Below are 20,116 nucleotides of genomic sequence, written 5' to 3' on the forward strand. Positions count from 1 at the left end.
CAAAAATCCATTGATTAGCATTGTAGGAGGTTGGTAAATTATGGCCTACTTTTCAGTTTATAAGTTATTGAATACAATTACAAAGTGCTAAAAATTTAAGAGGTATCTACAGGCAAGGTTAAATGGGAAATTGCTCCAATTTATAAATCTAAAATGTTTGCAAAGCCATCTTAGGATGATGTAAAAAGTTTTCCAGCGGTGTATTAACCCTTTTCAGTAATGCTGTGGCATTTCTGATTTTTTCTAAGCTTCTCTATGTGGTTTCTCCTCAATGTGGAAGGCCGTTCGAACTCGGCTATAAAAAAGAAGGTCCCTTGTCATTGAGCTAAATATAGATGCGGACAGCACTCACTGATAAAAAGAAAAGTTCACCATTATGGTACCACAATGGACTGAATAGTCTAAGTGATCCTGAAATATCGGACTGCCACCATACCTAACCGAACCTAGAATGAAGAGTATACTGTGTCATTTGAAATAAAGATTTCAAACTACAGTGTAAAACTCTCAAACTTGGACACTCTGAAAACCGGACACCTCCCAAAGGTGGACAGTTGTGCGGCGACTTTTGCTATTTTAACACATTAAAATTAACCTCTCTCCACCTTTCAGAGATTTCATTGTATATAAATTAGATATTTTCTTTACTCCCTGTTGATATCCTATCCATTGCCATCATACAACAACAGGCTATAATGGCGATATCGTGCTGCAATTCAAAAATAGATTCACCCAATATTCACAATTAAATATTTAACCCGAATTTGTATCTTATATATCTACCCCTATCCTTCTTAAATAAATAACCTTTTATTTTATATAAGACATTGAACATTAAAAAACAATACAAAATAACATTACATTCACTTGTTCTAACGCCTTAAGAAAAAAAAATTACACATAAGTGGGCGTGTTTTCTTGCTATTTATACACTATACCATCATTCAAACTTTCATACATGCCAATGCTTTAGATGGAAGATTGCAATAAATCATGGACCATAATTTTTAGATTTATTGAGAGTACACCCATATATGAGGCCATACAAAATTAAAACGCATAGGATGTTTAAGATTGAATGTTCATTTAATTCCACGATTTCATTCAGCAACGGATGTTAGAGATTGGATATTCATTTAATTCAAGGATTAATTTAAGCGATAATCTCATCACGAACATTTGAATTAATTATTACATAGTAAAAGAAAAATATTTGAAAAAATTAAAATATTAGGTAGACTTCAACGCAAAACTTAACGCTTTGCGTGGAAACAAAAAATAGACAAAAAGTTGCTGCAAGAGTTAACCCTTTCACTACCGAAATAAACCTAATGATAAAGACTTTTATTTTTCTTCTGTTTTACTTGTACTAACAGCATGCAGAACAAAAGTTGTCATTTTGAAAACCTACCTCAATTACTTCAAGACCTATATGAGCTTGTTCTGAAAATTTGAAAAATGCCCTTACGAAAATAAGCGCTATTTGGCCTATAATATATTTCAAAGTGTGAGAAAAAATACAAAAAAGAACCCGTAAAAATATCAGCTATAGTTTTTGTATAAATGTCCATTTACTAGAAATTAAATTTTCGTATTTATATATGTTTGCAACACCCAGAAGGAGACGAGATAGACGCAGGGTGTCTTTGGCAAAAAAGCTCAGGGTGGGCTCTTGAGTCGATATAGCCATGTCCGTCTGTCCGTGAAAACATTTTTGTAATCAAAGTCTAGGTCGCAGTTTTAGTCCAATCGACTTCAAATTTGGCACAAATATGTGTTTTGGCTCAGCATAGAACCCTATTGATTCTGAAAGAAATCGGCTCAGATTTAGATATAGCTCTCATATGTATATATTTCGCCCGATATGGACTTATATGGCCCAGAAGCCAGAGTTTTACCCTAATTTGCTTAAAATTTTGCACAAGAAGAACAATTAGTACTATAGTCAAGTGTGCCAAATTTTATTGAAATCGGTTCAGATTTAGATATAGCTCCCATACATATCTTTCGCCCGATATGGACTAATGCGGTCCCAGAAGCCAGAGTTTTACCCCAATTTGGTTGAAATTTTGCACTAGGAGTACAATTAGTAGTGTAGTTAAGTGTGCCAAATTTTATTGAAATCGGTTCAGATTTAGATATAGCTCCCATATATATCTTTCGCCCGATTTACACTCATATGACCAAAGTGGCCAATCTTTTACTCCGACTTAATTGAAATTTTGCACAGGGAGTAGGTTAGGTTAGGTTAGATTAGGTGGCAGCCCGATGTATCAGACTCACTTACACTATTCAGTCCATTGTGATACCACATTGGTGAACTTCTCTCTTATCACTGAGTGCTGCCCAACTCCATGTTAAGCTCAATGACAAGGGACCTCCTTTTTATAGCCGAGTCCGAACATTGCAGTGAAACCACTTAGAGAAGCTTTTAAACCCTCAGAAATGTCACCAGCATTACTAAGGTGGGAAATCCACCGCTGAAAAACTTTTTGGTGTTCGGTCGAAGCAGGAATCGAACCCACGACCTTGTGTATGCACGGCGGGCATGCTAACCATTGCACCACGGTGGCTCCCACTGCACAGGGAGTAGATTTAGCATTGTAGCTATGCGTGCCAAATTTGGTTGAAATCGGTTCAGATTTAGATATAGCTCCCATATGTAGCTTTCGACCGATTTACACTCATATGACCACAGAGGCCAATTTTTTTGCTCCGATTTAGTTGAAATTTAGCACTGGGAGTAGAATTAGCATTGTAGCTATGCGTGCCAAATTTGGTTGAAATCGGTTCATATTTAGATATAGCTCCCATATATATCGTTCGCCCGATTTACACTCATATGACCACAGTGGCCAATCTTTTACTCCGATTTAATTGAAATTTTGCACAGAGAGTAGAATTAGTATTGTAGCTATGCGTGCTAAATTTGGTTGAAATCGGTTCAGACTTAGATATAGCTCCCATATATAGCTTTCGCCCGATTTACACTCATATGACCACAGAGGCCAATTTTTTGCTCCGATTTAGTTGAAATTTTGCACTGAAAGTAGAATTAGCGTTGTAGCTATGCTTGTCAAATTTGATTGAAATCGGTTCAGATTTAGATATAGCTCCCATATATAGCTTTGGCCCGATTTACACTCATATGACCACAGAGGCCAATTTTTTGCTCCGATTTAGTTGAAATTTTGCACTGGGAGTAGAATTAGCGTTGTAGCTATGTGTGTAAAATTTGGTTGAAATCGGCTCAGATTTAGATATAGCTCCCATATATATGTTTTTCTGGTTTCGACAAAAATGGTAAAAATACCAACATTTTCCTTGTGAAATAGCCACTGCTTAGTCGAAAAGTTGTAAAAATGACTAATTTTCCTAAACTTCTAATACATATGTATCGAGCAATAAATCATAAATAAACTTTTGCGAAGTTTCCATAAAATTGCTTTAAATGTTTCCCATATTTTTTTACTAACATTGTGTTCCACCCTAATGTCTATCAAATTCTGTCCAGATCGAGTGATATTTAAATGTATGTATTGGGGATATGGTATCGAAAATTTAGATCTACAAAGTGATGCAGGGTATAATATAGTCGGCCCCGCCCGACTTTAGACTTTCCTTACTTGTTTGTTTATTGTTAAAGATGTTTATAAAAATGTATTTTAGACCTCACCAATATGGACAATATTTATAGCTTATTTAGATTAAAGTCTCTACTTTAAAATAACATGGAGAAATAAATCGAAACTAAGTGGGAAAATAGAATTTAGTGTCTTTTTCGAATGTCCTCCTAAGTGTACATCGGTAGTGAAAGGGTTAATAATTTTTTTAAATCAATGTTCGTTTATTTGTTATTTTTTAATTACCTTGTTTATAATTTCCCTCAAAATATTGTTCGCCGAAATTTTCATTGTCGAAAAAAGTATTTCTTGGTTTTTGCCTAGAAATTTACTTTATTTGAAGCTTTAAGTTAATATAGAAAATATAGCTTAAACTACGGTTATATAATACAAAACACAATTAAATAAGTAGACTGATATACATTTGGTTTTAGATCTCTTCTCAAACATAATAACTTCCACAACTACCCTGGTTTTCTTTAATCTCTACGGTCTTCCTCTTACCAAACCAGTTTGTTGCTGTGGGCTTTGTGGTTGTCCAGGTCCCGGTATATATTCATTCGTATTTAAATTCAATGGTCCTGGTATAAATCTATCCTTGGTCTCACGATTAATGCGATAATTTTGTTTTGGTGTTTGTAATTGAGGAGCATATGACTGTATTCCATAAGCATTCAAAGGCTGAGAAGGCACTTCGAGCAAAGATGTTGGAGCTGCTGGTGGTACCATATTTACTGGCATTGTGGATAAAAGTGTATTGGATCTAGTTCCATAATCCAAGGGATGTGTGGCCGTTATGGTTTGTGTATAACCCAAAGTTGGAGTTCCAGCACCAGCCGTCAAATAGGGCCCTATGGGTACCATCAGTGGTCTTGTGGGTATTAATTGCAAATACTGCACACCACCCTCTGTTATGGTTTGTGGCAAATATTGCATGAGCACTGGACCCGGTGATATACTGGCAAAATCTGGAGCAATGCTATTACTATTTTGTATGGGTGTGAAATTGGTTTCAATATCCGGTAGCTTATAGGAGGGCTTAAATTGTTCACCATTGTTGAGACTATTTTGATTATTGCCTATGATGTCATATTGGTTGGCATAGACATTCAATGAATTAAGATGTGCATCTTGGGATTTTTGTTGATTGCTTTGTTGCTGCTGTTGCTGTATGGTATTTTGTTTTGGCGATTTGCTGGCTACTTCAGGATTTGAAACTGGTCCAGCGATTATGGTTAGAGGCAGTGCCAATAAAAGTAAAAGTAATTGTTGTGAGTAATTCCTCGTAAACATTATGGAATTGTTATTATTTCGCTATACCAGAGAAACCAATAAAATCTGTGGAAATGAAAAAGTAGTCCAAAATATTTAAGTAATGAAAACAAAAAGAAAATTAGAAATAACAATTGCAAGTAAGTATGTAATCAATGCATGTTTCTTTGAAATATGAAATTGTTATGTAATGGTGATTTCTAACAGAAAATTAATAACGAAAAAAAACAATTCTTGTGCGATTACAAATCCATAATTTAAATAACTTTCGTTAAGTGATTTTATTTTTGTTTTTATTTAAAATACATAAGTTTTGATTGTGTGTTTGACTATTTCCTTGATTTAATTAGTAGCGCCTAAAAGTATACCAGGTTTTCATGAAAATGGTTGCAATTCATAACATCACACATAATAATGAATTTATCCAATGATTATTTTATTATATTGAAAAAAATACTTCATAAAACGGTTAGGTTAGTTTATGTATATTGACAGCCCGATATTTAAGGCTCACTCAGACTATTCAGTCCATTGGGTTGTGCTACTTTCACAAGTTAAAGGTGTAGGTAGGTAGACATTTTTAAATATGTTAAAATCAAAAGATTTAAGACAGGAACTTCAAGCCTCTATATACACATATATAGATCACTTAGATCATTTTTTTTAAATCACCACCAATTTTTGTAAATCACTTTGACTAATTATATATAACTTTGGGATCATGTGATTTTAATGTTTTTCAAATTTGTCAATTTTTTCATTTTTTAATGAGTAACTTCGTTTTTTTTTAATTTAAAGCTATTTCTATTAAATGTATTAAAAGAAAACTTTACATTTATTTTATTTCACTTTGAAAATACAGTTTTCTGCTAGAAATCCTTGTGGCCTTGCTCGACCGCTGTAACACGTTTGAGATATGATTTTTCTTTAACATTGCATCTGCAGTTGACATTGGCTTTTATAACTACTCTACGCTAAACAAGTGGATCGACAGCTGAATGATGACGGTTTCAGCCTTTCGGGCAGCTAACTAGCTAGCGAACGACGGCAGCATTGCTAGTTTCAATTGAATTTTCAAATTTTCCTTTAAAAGTAAAACGAGAAGCAAAAAAGCATACAGGCGAAGCAAACAAAAACAAAAACTTTAGTATTATGGTATCAAAAATATTTTAGCCAAAAGAAATTGAAAGTGTTTTGATTTTTTAAGCAAGAGAAAAAGAAAAAAATTGCTAACAGCCCACAAGCCTTCAAAACAGAAAAACTTGTTCGCATTGCATGCCTCAATAATGATCATGCAGTTTATTTTGATGTAATGATTACGGTTTATTATCAAATCAAATTAAAGGTCAATGTTATTTAGTTACTGGTTAATATAACTTTATAAACATAGTGGAGTCCCGAATTTCTTATAAAACGAACTAAACTAGATTTTTCACCGTTTCAATGTGGTCTATTTCCGGAAAATTCAAAATATTTAACACCATGGAGCAAGTTCAATGCACGTGACCAAAAACAAGTTTTTGGTTATATACTTTATAAACATTTAGTTTTAATTTTTGTATTTCTTGTTTTCGCTGAAATTATGTCGCTCTTTCAAACAAACGAAGCGAACAATAGACATATCAAACATTATTGTTACAACGACAATCAGCATCGTTTTAGTCTAGTAAGTCAACTAGATTTTTCCGGATATCAGGAAAATGTTTATAAAGTTTACATTGCTACAATTTTCATTTAAGTCCAGACTCATTTTGCTGTGCTTTTCCTTAAGTTTATCTGGTTTTTTGATATACTTTTCTTTCCCAGGAAAATGTGAATCATTTTTGGAATTCATCAAATAGCTTCCGATATGAAGCTTATTTACGCAATAATTTGTAAGTTATTAATATTAAATTGTGAAGACAACAGACATCCGGATAACCCAGCAATTATGCTCTTTTTCCCCATAAAAATATGAAATTGATTAATTATTTTTTTTTTTTTTGGTTTCTATTCTATTTATTACACCCTCAAAAAAAATCGCTTCTTTAACATATGTTCCAAACATATTTTGCAGGAAGCACATATATTATTGCATACTGCCGAAACATTAATATGTTTGTTTTATGTGAACATATTATATGTTTGGAAGCATTTTGAGCCAAAAATATTATATGCTTGGAAGAATTTTTCCCAAACACGATTGTGCTCATTCCCTAACATACTCGTAATTTTCACTTCCACGAAATTTTTTAGTTATTGGCACCCTTCTCTGTAATACAAATAATGTTGAAGAAATTATTCACTTTTATAAATTTTTTAAATTTTACCTTTCGCCTGCACGGAGAATCGAACCGAGGACCATACAGTTTGTAAGCCAACACACTATCCACTGGGCTACGTAGCTGTTATAGTCACCAGTAGATAATTATCGTTACATTTATATAGCATAGTTTGCAGCGCCCACGAGCCCATGCAAACATAACATTATTTAACAGAAACATACATTTGTTTGCCACGTGGAGCAGTGGTTAGCATGTCTGCCTTGCATGCAAAGGGTCGTGGGTTCAATCCCTGCTCCGACCGAACATTTTTTTTTAATTTACACATTTATATTTATACTATATTAATTTTTTTTAAATGAAACATCGAAATGTGCGTTATTAAAGATTTATAGTCAGTAACAGTGCTTGATATAAACGAAATTGAATGATTTTTGGATAAAATATTATTTTTTATTGCAAAAATAACAATCTTGTAATAAAAAACTGTGTACAAAACTTTAAAATTTGGAAGGAATTCAAAAACTAACAAAAGAAGAACGTGGACTCGAGTATAAACATACATACATAATTTTATAATATAAACATAAATTTATTTAGGAGTGAACAGTTTTTTACTAGCATTTAACACCATCGCTCTAAAATTCCTTTTATTATTCTTTAATAATTCATTTTAAAGAAAATAAACTTTTTAAATTGTTTTAGCTGTAAAAGTCGAACTTAATGCCCGCTTTTATATTTGATGGTGTCCGTCAACTCCTCGTGGACTACTTTTTAATAAAGAGAAACTAAACTTTGTTTTTTTTTTACATTTTACTGTGTAATTTTTCACTATTTCCTCCTTATTTCATTTTACCGTCCCAACTCTAAAAAGAGTATAGTGCCCTTTCGTTATTTTTATGAAGACCCCTGATTTCTTTTAACGAACCAAGAAAAAAATTGTGCCCATAATGCCAAAATGATAAACAAAACACATGTCCACACATACATAAAATGCTGCTCTCAAGGCGAAAACATAAGCTGTTTGTTTTTCAAATGTCTATTCTCTTGGTTCAGAATGTATATTCTCTTTATTCAAATTAAATAATATTTTGACTTAAACATATCAAATTTTTGGCCTTATCATAAAACAGTTTTCCGAAACAACATACAAGCGGTTTCACAGAAATTGTTCTCTTTTGACTCTTTTGCTGTGTTATATTGATATCTTTCGTCAACTCTCCCGGTTTCCATCTCTATTTCTCTCTATACTCTCTCTGTCGCTTTGAATAAAATATCACAACATATGTATGTTTAGTTGAAATTTGTAAATTTATATATGTTTGTATTCACACATATGATTTTTATGAAACATTCATGCCCCAAACATAATATATTCTAACATATTAACATAGATTTCCCAAACATTTAGTGTTAGTTTAGGAAAATTACATGTTCGCACTTAAATATATTGTGGTTTAAAATCGTGCCCGAAACACATTTTGTTTATATCGGAACATATGAAAAACATATTTTTCTAACAGTGTACCTTTCGTTATTTTGTCCCAATATTTGGAGCTAGTTTAGGTTTGTGACTCCCACTATTGTAATCTACACTGAACGCATTTTTACTTGACCAAAAGCCGATAAACTTTAAATTGAAGTGGTTTTGTCTTTAGAGTTCTTAGAATGGGCCTCTTTCCATAAAAGAAAAATCTGTTGATTTGAGATTGAGCTTGATTTTAATGGATCTGAAACAATTCTTAAATATTATAGAATAATTATTTGTAAAGTCAGTATAAATATAAAGACTCTTTAAAAATAATTAGAATTTTAGAATTTTAAGTTTTGGTTAAGGTGTGAATCGTGTCTTCAATTTATCATTAGAGTAATTTTTAGCTTCTTTGGCTAGGGATTAAAACCAATGATAACATCTGTTTTTACAGTGTACACTTCTTATCGGCCAAATTATAATAATAGTAACATGACTTTCATAAGTCCTGATCCACTTTACAAAAAATACAAGACCTCTCCATTCTACCGTAGTAAAATATACAGTGACGTCCAGAACCCTCGAACATTTCACTGCTATTTTTATAGTAAACTAGTTGTCAGTTTCGGTAAAATTTTTTCGATGAAAAATTCTTCCCAGCCAAATTTTTTGTTTTAAGGATGAAAAAATCGTGCAGAAAATTATGAGCTTTGAAATTAACTTCACTGAAAAAAAGCATACTCGGTTCCAAAGATTTTGTCTTTACTTTAAAAAATTTGGTATTGATTCCGAGCCAAAGAAGCGGAGAATACAAGTAAGGATACTTTTAAGACACAATTCTCTTTTAAATTTAGGTTTTGTGTACTTGCTTCTAGGAAGCAAATTTTAATTTTTCGCTTTCTCAGCTTTTTTTCTTCATATGCTATCAAAGACCTTTAAAAACGAGTTATCGGCAACTTTATTTTCCAAATTAAGACTCGACTTCCAGTAGAAATTATGCTATGTTTGAAGTAAAAAACTTCTTTAAAATAAAGTTTTGAAAAACATGTCCTATATTTGAACGATTTTTTGCTTTGTAGTCAAGATGCAAAAAGACAACAAATTTAAAGACAATTTCATTAAATTTAAAGAATTTTTCTGAATTATTAAAGTCAAGTTGACCTTAGCCTATAAATTTTTTCTTTCATGTTAAGATACCCATTTTTAAGTCAAATCACTTAATTATAAGGACAATACGACTTCATTGAAAAGTTTATCGACTTTTGGACAAAGAAAATAACTTTATTTTAGAGAAATGCGTCTTCTATGCTAAGCAAAATTTGTATTCGTATTTTAAAGACATGAAATCTTTGACCTCACGACAATATTTTTTTCAGTAACAAAAAGAAACCGCGAAATTAGACAAGTTTTTGCTTTATATTCACATTCGCATGGATTTCTCATATAAAATTAAATTAATATTTTTTTGAGCCTAAAACTATGCTGTATGTTCGCAACCTAATAAATTGAAACGTTTCTCTCAGGCTTGTTATTAATCTCACTATTCTCTGTTTACATTCAAAATTTTAAGGTCAACTCTTGACTTTAACAAAACCATTTAAAACACATTTACTTGCCATTGTATATACCGGCTTTTGATAGAGAAATTAAATAATATAAATAATAAATCAACTAACAATACAAAATGCAATGAATTATTTGAGGTTTTTTGTTTCCTCTTATAATTGCATTGTTGATGTGTATTGAATGACTTTTATTGCATTTTAAAGAAATTTGATTTCTGAACTCGTTTACATTTGAATTGAAAACAAATCGGTTTTAAACTGACGAATATGAAACAATTGAATCCAAATGAAGCCGTAATGAGATGTGAACATAAAAACGTTTGATGTTACCAATATCACAAATAAACAAAAGAATTAAGCAACAAACATGCAAGTTGTAAAATCATTAAGAGAATGGTTGTTGATACCATTGGAACACACACACACATACAATCAATCACCTATAACATAAAATAATACAACAATAAAAAATTATTGCTGTATGTCAATACCTTAAGTATTATGGCAAAACATTAAAACTTTTACAAGTGCGAATTGGTGGCTACTGAAAATCTTCAGGCTATTTAAATGTTAATAAATTAACAATTTAGTGTGGCAAAATGGACAATAATAAATTGTTTTAAATTTTGAGTAAATTAATACGATTGCTTCGTTTTTGGGAATAATTATCTTGATATATTGGCTAAAGAAAATTTCTGTGTTGGACTACTGTAGTTGTGTTCTGTGTATATGGCCTAAAATTTTTGTGTAATCAAATGATTTTTTTTCACCAAGTGAGGTGTAGAAAAAAGTGAATGGATTATTATTTAGGATTGCATAATCTGCATTAAAATCAAAACTACAACTCATTTGTTGAGGTTTTTTTGTAATTTAAGAAAATTATCTCAATTATATTTTTTTATTTTAATTGAATAAATCAACACGTGATACTTGACCATAATAAGAACATAATTACTCAGCTCATTTATATAGCCCCAGGGGTCGTTAACATTGTTTACGAATATGGCTAACAAAACAAAACACGAAGAATTTGTTTGAGAAAACATTTCGCTTGGACAGAAATAAAATACTTTCGTGTGAATTGAGGTGTGAATCACGAACATGAAGAAAAATTCTCATGCTCAGTGTTATTTAAGCTTTCAAAGAAAAGTACTGAAAATTGATTAATGGGCGTAGTAAAATTAATTTAATTTCATATTTCCCATGATTTAAGCAATACAATGAAATATAATTTCATTAAAATTGTAACAATTATGAATAAGGAAGCCTAATTTTTTCACAGTCTATTCATGGATGTTTAAACATCTCCAAATTATATTTTCATAATATTTTTGTTTACATTCCAGGTAAAATATATAAAATTGTTGTTTAGATTTCCCTAAAAAATATTTTGAATAAGCCATCACTTTACAAAGAAAGTAGATTCATAGAAAAACATTTAAAATAGGATTTTGTTGAGTGAAGAAAACGAGCGGGAAGCTACTTTGTTTCATTTCAAGAAAATCAACATACGAATAGTTCAATCAAAACTATTTAAGAAACGCAGTTCAGTTGTAAGGTGATATTTTAGAAGGCTCAGTAAAATCTAAAAATAAGACTTTTAACTAATATTGCGCTTTTCAATAACCTTAAGCCTTAAACCCTATATAGAAAGGAAGACATAAATTTAGTACACTTAAAGAAGTATTTTCTTCTCTGAGGAACGAAATTTTAGACAAACGAAGATTTCTTTTGACGCTAAACAATTTTCTTTAAAAGCAAATAAAACAGATTAGAGATCATTGTTACAACGTTTGTCATAAATTCGCTCTGAATGAAAATACTTTATTTCAAAGGGAAATTTCGTTTGTCTAAAACTTTGTTCCTTACGAAAGTATTTTTTCTTTGGGTTTATATACAGACTAAAGGCCTGAAGGAAACCAAATTTCGTTATATTTTTCAGAAAAGATTAAAGGAAATCAATTTCTTGCACTCAGAAATAATTTACGGTATTTTAGTACCGATATGTTTTCTAAACTATTAATTAATATTTTGCAATGAATAATCCCATAAACAGTTTAAAATATATTTACCGTTTTTTAATAAGGGTTTTTACTAATTTAGAGTTAAATACTGTTTAATGTGATTAAACCCTTAAATAAATAGATTAAGGAGATTTTGTTTTGTATTATTAACACATTAAATAATATTTCGCTTTTGCCCCAAGGCTACTAAAGTATTTTCGCTTTTATTTTGGTATTTTGGAAATTGCCACAGTCGTTTGTCAAGGTTACTTATTTCTTTGGCAAAACATAATTTACGTTTTTTTTCTTCTTCTTGGTGAATAAACCCTAATAATGAGTCATATTTTTTTTCTTACAACAAATTATATATTGTTAACTTCATTTGTCAAATATGCGCAAATGATTAACATCCGATTATGTTGGAAACTGTCACCATAAGTGAGAGATATTTTTAACCACCAACTGGCAAGGCTTCTTCACCTTCTTTCACACAAACGAATTTCAACTTTAATATCTTTGGGTTTAAAATACATCATGCAAACAATAACAACCGCTAGTGGTAATATCACCACGTGTTCAATCTCCCAATATCAGTCGCCAATATTGATCATGACTTTGCCACATCAAAGTGTTAAATAATACTTTGGAAACCCTCAACATACTACTATTGTGTGCGATTTATGGACCCTGGAGGCTTAGCTCTAGTAAATAAGACATTCAATGTAAAATGCAAAAACAATAAAAAACAGGCAAACTTGAAAAATGCACTCTTTTGTTATGCCTTAGTTGCTGGCTTCGATGAAGCAGATAAAATTAGATAATATATTCATTTCGTCTCGATGCATGATGCATATTGTAAATTCTAAAATATGTGTAGTTAGTAAAATATATATCAATAAAATGATACTGAGTATGTATTATGAATATAAAAATTATTTTTTGTTTTAAACTTTGTTGAATATAACTAGACACTTAGGAATATTACTAAAGTTGGTGATAAGAACTATGTACCGATTAAAAACTGTTTGGTATTCGAGAGAAAGCAAGATGGAGCTCATAATCTTCTGTAATGCGCATACAAATCATTGACTGTATGTTAACATTGGATGTCATGATGATTGAATTCTCCCTATTTGGTAAATGTTTCGAAACCCCATGATTCGAATATAAACCAGGTCCACACTCTCTATTAATTATTACCTAATTTAATGAATTCTTCTTTTATTAATTTTAAAAGTAGCATTAAGAATTGTGGTTATCAAATCTAGGATTATATACTTCAATTTTATATTTACAAATGCATTAATTATTTCTTTTCTAGTTTTATATAGGGTATTTTTATGTTTTATTTGCCATTAGTTGACTTAATAGTTTTCTTCAGTTTGATAGGGAGTTTGTTTGCTTTTACTCCACAAATTTTCACAGACATTCACTTTCTGTCGATGACTGAGTAATAAAGACTTAAAAGTTAGACAGTTTTACCATAACCATAGCAGTGTGGCATGCTTTTGATCAGTTATGACGTCATGTATTTATAGGGTTTAAAAACCCCGTCTTTCCCCATGACAATGGTATAAGAGTGTGCGAATTTTTCCCCGCTTAAAATATATACTATATTTTCATGTACCATAACCATAGCATATGACTTTATTAACAAAGGCAAGTAACACCAGTCTATGGAATATTAATTATAGAGTATTAAAAACGTTTTATATAGGTACGTGCATATGTAAGTAGATGTATGTTATGAACTTTTGATTGTTAACAGTTATGTAAATAGAGGTTACTTCTTTTAAAGATGAACGAAAAAACACAAACGGAATTAAATAAATGTTATTAAATGATATTAAACAATAAAAGGTTTGTTGTGTAGATTTTCTATATTTTTCCTTTTGTTTGTGGAATTCCAAGAAAAAATCCAAATTATTTAACATAATACTTGTGATGTATGCATGTTACTTTGATACACTTGTAATATCATAGATTTAAAGCATAGCTTAAATTAGCTACATTATTTAAGACACACAGTTCTGTTGTCAGTTGACCTTTTATAAGGCACAGCATAGGCTAAAGATAGATGTCTTTTGATTTTGCTTGGCCGTTTTAAAAGACTCAAGACATGAACTTAATTTTGGGGAGGGAGAGAGAATTTCATTATCTAAAGACTTAAGGCATGAACTTCTTCTTAGCTGATCTGTTAAGTAAAGACTTAAGACACAAACTAGGGAGCCACAGCGGTGGAATGGTTAGCATGTCCGCTTTGCACACAAGGAGTTCTGGATTCAATCTCAGTTTGAACCGAACAAAATTATTTAAGACACGGAGTTCTGGGCTAAAGATTAGAGGTGTGCACGTGAAACGACATTGTCGTGACTCACGAAAATTTTCATGGCAATGGCGTGAGTGTGCGTGATTAACAAACCAAAATGTCGTGCGTGAGTCACGAAAATATTATCTTCGTGAGTGTGCGTGAGTAAAGATTATATATTATATATTATAAAGATTATATATATATTATATTATATAATCCCGCTCACCAACATAAAACGCTACAATTTTAGTGACACCTGGGATGTTTAGCGTGTAATAAGGCACTCGATTTTAATAATGCTCATGTTTTCAGACACGTCACTAAGGTAAATTACTCAAAAAATTGTTCGTGAGTCACGACATTTTTCGTGAGTCATGATATTTTTCATGAGTCACGGTATTTTTCGTGAGTCACGGCATTTTCGTGCGTGAGTGTGCGGAGTACAAATTTTCCTTTCGTGAGTGTGCGTGAGTCCTACCAAATAGGGAGCCACCGTGGTGCAATGGTTAGCATGCCCGCCTTGCATACACAACGTCGCGGGTTCGATTCCTGCTACGACCAAACACCAAAAAGTTTTTCAGCGGTAGATTATCCCACCTCAGTAATGCTGGTGATATTTCTGGGGGTTTCAAAGCTTCTCTAATTGGTTTCACTGCAATGTGGAACGCCGTTCGGACTCGGCTATAAAAAGGAGGTCCCTTGTCATTGAGCTTAACATGGAATCGGACAGCACTCAGTGATAAGAGAGAAGTTCACCACTGTGGTATCACAATGGACTGAATAGTCTAAGTGAGCCTGATACATCGGGCTGCCACATAACCTAACCTAACCTACCAAACAATATCGTGCGTGAGTAAGATTTATCCGTCGTGAGTGTGCGTGAGTAAAATATTGCTCACGTGCACACCCCTACTAAAGATATGTTTTTTTATTGGGCTTTTCAAAAGACTCAAGGCATGAACTTAATTCAGAGAGGGAGAGATAATTTCATTATTTCATCGCAAAAGTTAGAGTAAGGGTGCTAACTAAGCGTGCCAAATTGATTCAAAGGACGAAAGTAGTTTAATATATACAGGATACAAAGAAAACTATTAGTCGTTGATAGTGCTCCGAATAAAGCGAAATCTTTGCCTCAGGTGGAAGGTGATGGCCAGTTTTTTTGGAATTCAAAAAGTGTGATCTATCTCGACTACCTGTCGAAAGGTAAAATGATAAATTTCAATTGGTCGCATTGGGCTAGTTACTGCTGCCGAATTCACAGTATTTTCCTGATATGATACCATATTTCTTGTGTGAAGAAATATCGATCGATCATCGCGACCCCGCAACGCTTTTTTTTCAGAGGATTAATCAAATTTGTAGCACTACTGTTACCTAGTTCAAAGGAGACTATGATGAAAAATATATCGCTACTTTCCAAAATGTGGGCTTTATTGTGGTAGACTTTGGCCATTTTGTTACAACCCAGCGCCATCATCATCTATCCATGCCACCACCTGGGCTTGCAAGTAAAATAAATATCCTTGATATATTACCAATGCAATATAAATAATTTCCGTTTTTTCAATCCCCATTTTTATTCATATCATTTCCCTTTCTCTAATGTAGGAGTTATTTCACTCACCATTATTTTTTGTATTTATCAAACGTTTTGCATTGCATTAATTGAATGCGTACCACAATTGCATACTAAAATCGTCAATGGAATGTCATAAAATGGAAATATTCTTTGCTAATATTCATCCAATATAGTCATCGCGAGCACATACAGGCAACTTTGAATGGAAACGATAACATAGCTTTTGTTGCCAAATGCTATGAGTTGTTAATCTGTGCCATCAATCACTACCATAAAACTGGGAAAGTTAACACACAAATGGTCATTCAATCTCATATCACCCTCTCTTACCCAAACCCATACTGAAATGACTTCAAATGTGTGAGATGAATTTCAAATGGATACTTTTTTCGAACACAAAAAAAAACTTTTTTTAAATCATTCGTTGTTATTTACATTTCTTGTTCACTTAAACTATAATACAGTTTTGCATGATTTTTATAAAGTAGTATGCGATTTACATAAAATAAATTAAATGCAGCACTTATTAATATGAGTTTTTTAGAAAGGGTGAAATGGGGCGAGGGGTTGTGGATGGGGAAGACAATGATGTCGAGGCTAATAAAAAAATATTTTTCATTTGTTGCAAAATGAAAAATTCTATCTAATGGCCATATGAATTGCCAGTGGGTGGCAAATAGCTAGCACTTGGTGTTGCCGTAGCCTCATGGGGTGGCAAGTAAGTGCTCTCAGGTTGATGATTGCTGGTACCTGTATCCACGGCGGTTTGGAAGGATTGATCGTTGAATTGAAGAGCTGGACCTGTTGGGACAGGATAATCATAACCCACTGAATCACCTGCCACACCTGAGGGAGGCAAATAATGCTGGGAGGGTCCTACTGCTGCGCCGCTTGTAGCAGATCCTTCAAATTTGGCACCCAAAAATGTCGATGGCTTAAATGGCACTTTGCTGTAGGATGTTGTCTTAAAATCGGAGCCGATAAAGGATGTGTGCAAAGTATTGGGTTTATTGTTGGTAAAACCAAAATGACCCAAACCTTTGTGCCCAGCAGCATAGACAGGAGCATCGTAACCGGAGTTCTGATGTTTGGTTGAATATCCGGAACCTACAGTGGCCAATGGTACACCATAGCTATTGGATGGCACCGCAGGAGGTAAGTATGTGTTGGAAGGATTCTCAAATTGATAACCTTGATCACTTGCTCCGGAATGGGAAATACCGGAATCATGTCCCAATGCTGATACAATATAATGATGTTCTTGATTGCCGTTGTGTACATGGTGGTGATGATGATCATCATGACCAGAGACACCAGAAACAATGCCATGACCTGTGTAACCATGGGTAGCTGAACTATGGCCAGAAAATCCATGTCCTGCAGAAGATGCTGCTGGCAAGGAGCCACTTATCCCTTTGGCATAATGATAGCCCCCTCCCAAACCGGCTCCAGTACCAACATGGCCAGCACTCAAGGAATAACTGGGGCCCACCGATATAGAAGGAACTACTTTGTGGCCAACACTGGAAGAGGAGAAGCCATGAGAAGGAGAATGTCCACCACTGTAACTATGACTGCCCGTTGAATGTCCTCCGGAATAGCTATGTGAGGGATAAGAAGATCCTGTGTAGCCATGAGAACCAGTGCTACTGCCCGAATAACCATGAGAGCCAGTGGTAGAATGACCTCCGGCATAACTGTGGGTAGGATAGGAAGCACCACTATAACCATGAGATCCAGAACCACCACTAGAGTAACCATGTGATCCGGAACTACTGCCTGCATATCCATGTCCTCCAGAGTAACTGTGCGAGGGATAAGATGATCCGCTAAAACCATGGCTACCAGAAGTTTTCACTGAACCAACATTTCCAACATAATGGGCACCTCCATGATGACCACGATGTCCAGAATATGAGTGACCCAATCCGGAAGATCCAAAAGAACTAGATCCTACAGAATGATGATGTCCTCCAGTAGAATAAGAGTCATAAACGCTGGCTCCCTGGAGTGGAGGTGGGGGCAAATATTTATAGGATGGTCCATGGTAACTGCTACCACCTACAAAAGAAGCATCTCTTTTCTTGGGATTGGAGTCACTAATTTTATCCGCTGCCGAATTTTTCTCGGCCAATTTCTCGCTTATGTCAGCACGGACCAATGCCACCAGCAAACAGCCACAAATAATTACCTTAAAAAATTGAAAGAAAAAAATGTTTCAAACGCGATTATATTCGACTTGACGATGACCTTGAAAATTCCAATCCACTTACAAATGTCTTCATTGTATCCTCAGCTTGGTAATCCCTTAAATTATGATTATCGTCTCCCTTGAAGCAACCACTGGCAGTAATCCACAAGTGCTTGGTTGCAAAGACAAAAGATGTATGTTGCTACTCATCGCCTTAGCCCAGACTTTTATACAGAAAACAATCTTCACTCTTTGCTGAGTGCTGAGCCATAGTGAAAATTACACTAAAGCCCCCTCTTGCTGGCTGGCTTATGTTGTGAGTCACAAAAAACGCTCGCTCTGGAAATTTAATTTTGCTTGTTACTGCTGCTACTATAGCAACCAAAACCAATTCAAATCTCTACAATAGCTGAACGCTCATTGTAGTAATAAGACTTTGGTGTTTGGAAGCCTTCAAATACATGGCTCTTTGAAGAGCTCTCTTTTTGGCGCGTGTCGCTTGCCAGAAAGTATTAACTCTCTTAAGACATGGGCTTCATGGTTAATTTTGAAGACGCCAAACCCCTTCGGCTGCGACAGGCTCAAATGTCCAAAGTCATTAGGCTTTTGTTTCATATTCAAATATGTCGAAGATACAATGTCATTTGAACATTTCACTGTAACATGCGTGCATTACTTTTATATTTGCGCCTCAATGCTTTTCAAGTGCTTCCCAAATGAATTCCTCATTGGTCCACTCCTCCGGAAGAGATCATTATTTATAAAGATATATGAACAAGTTTTATAGCTAAAATATTACAAGTAACTAAAAATGGGCAAATGCAATAATTTTACGAAATGTTCAAGGATTAGAACCCAGAAGATAGTTTTTCATAAGGTCTAAGCTGAATTATCATGAAAACTTTGTTATGCTTCCAATTAAAAATAACTTTTACCATTAGTAGTTTTAGTTTTTTTTTGGTTTTAGAGATGCCAACATAGATTACGTTTTGGTTATTCGAGATTAAGCAAAACAAAACAAGACATTTTAATTTTTTTTTATTAGACGTCTTTTAAGATTTATATAAAATGACTGTTCGTCCAATTGACTTTTTGATCATTTATATGGAGTACCAGTGCTCACAAAAAAATTGTCTCTGTAGCATATACTCCCAAACATATCAGTTTTACATCGAAACATATGAAAACCAGTCTTTTTAGTCCGTGAAGTTTTAATTTTTTGTGAAAATTTTGATACTGAATGCCATATGTAGCTAACATTAGACTACCAGCAAAAAATTTGGAATGCACAACTTTAAAAGCACTTCCAAAAGATGTACTCCCAAAGATGTTCTTTATTTTAACTACACAGGAAGTTCTTTTAATTCAATTATTTATAACTCGCTTTATTCTTATTCTTAATGGGTAAATTTAATTTTTTTGTTTCAAAAAGGTTAAAAACAGAGTATGATTTAATAAAATGGTACAAATTATTGATATTTTGTCGAAAAAATTCTACATCTACTCAAGAAATATTGCGAATTTGTAAAAATATTTTAATTCCAACATTTCAGACAAGCGTAAGAATGCATTAAAAATTTTAAAAAATTATAAAAATAATTTATTTGTCAAAATATGACAAAATTTTTTAATTCACAACCAAAATACTGAATTTGAATCACAGATTAAGAAATGATTCAAATTCAGTGCAACGGCTGTTGAAATGGTGGACATCCGTCCTATGACAAGCCCATGTTAAATTCAATTTTGCACTACTTCCGGATCCAAAAAGAACATTTTCACTACTTTTTTGGCGACACTTTTTTTACTGGGCTGTAGTGAGTAGAATAGTGCATAATCA

The 20,116-nt window shown here is 33.2% G+C and overlaps 2 protein-coding genes across 2 annotated transcripts; both read right to left on the reverse strand.

The window, feature by feature from the left end:
• Window positions 1-3,907: 3,907 nt before the first annotated feature.
• LOC142229551 (uncharacterized) lies at window positions 3,908-5,835 on the reverse strand. Its single transcript, XM_075300117.1, has 2 exons — window positions 5,729-5,835; window positions 3,908-4,961 (listed from the first exon to the last, which is right to left on the reverse strand). The coding sequence occupies exon 2, from the start codon at window positions 4,914-4,916 to the stop codon at window positions 4,110-4,112; it is 807 nt and encodes a 268-aa protein (XP_075156232.1). The 5' UTR covers window positions 4,917-4,961; window positions 5,729-5,835; the 3' UTR covers window positions 3,908-4,109.
• A 10,223-nt stretch (window positions 5,836-16,058) lies between these two features.
• LOC142229309 (uncharacterized) lies at window positions 16,059-18,507 on the reverse strand. The gene is made up of 2 exons (XM_075299858.1): window positions 18,359-18,507; window positions 16,059-18,276 (listed from the first exon to the last, which is right to left on the reverse strand). The coding sequence occupies exons 1-2, from the start codon at window positions 18,368-18,370 to the stop codon at window positions 16,729-16,731; spliced, it is 1,560 nt and encodes a 519-aa protein (XP_075155973.1). The 5' UTR covers window positions 18,371-18,507; the 3' UTR covers window positions 16,059-16,728.
• Window positions 18,508-20,116: the final 1,609 nt, after the last annotated feature.

The sequence above is a fragment of the Haematobia irritans genome, chromosome 3 (genome assembly GCF_050003625.1).
Source record: "Haematobia irritans isolate KBUSLIRL chromosome 3, ASM5000362v1, whole genome shotgun sequence".
NCBI classification, from domain to species: domain Eukaryota; kingdom Metazoa; phylum Arthropoda; class Insecta; order Diptera; family Muscidae; genus Haematobia; species Haematobia irritans.

What these genes read in the sequence shown, in the direction of transcription:
- LOC142229551 (XM_075300117.1), bottom strand. Translation starts at nt 4,916, where the DNA reads ATGTTTACGAGGAATTACTCACAACAATTACTTTTACTTTTATTGGCA.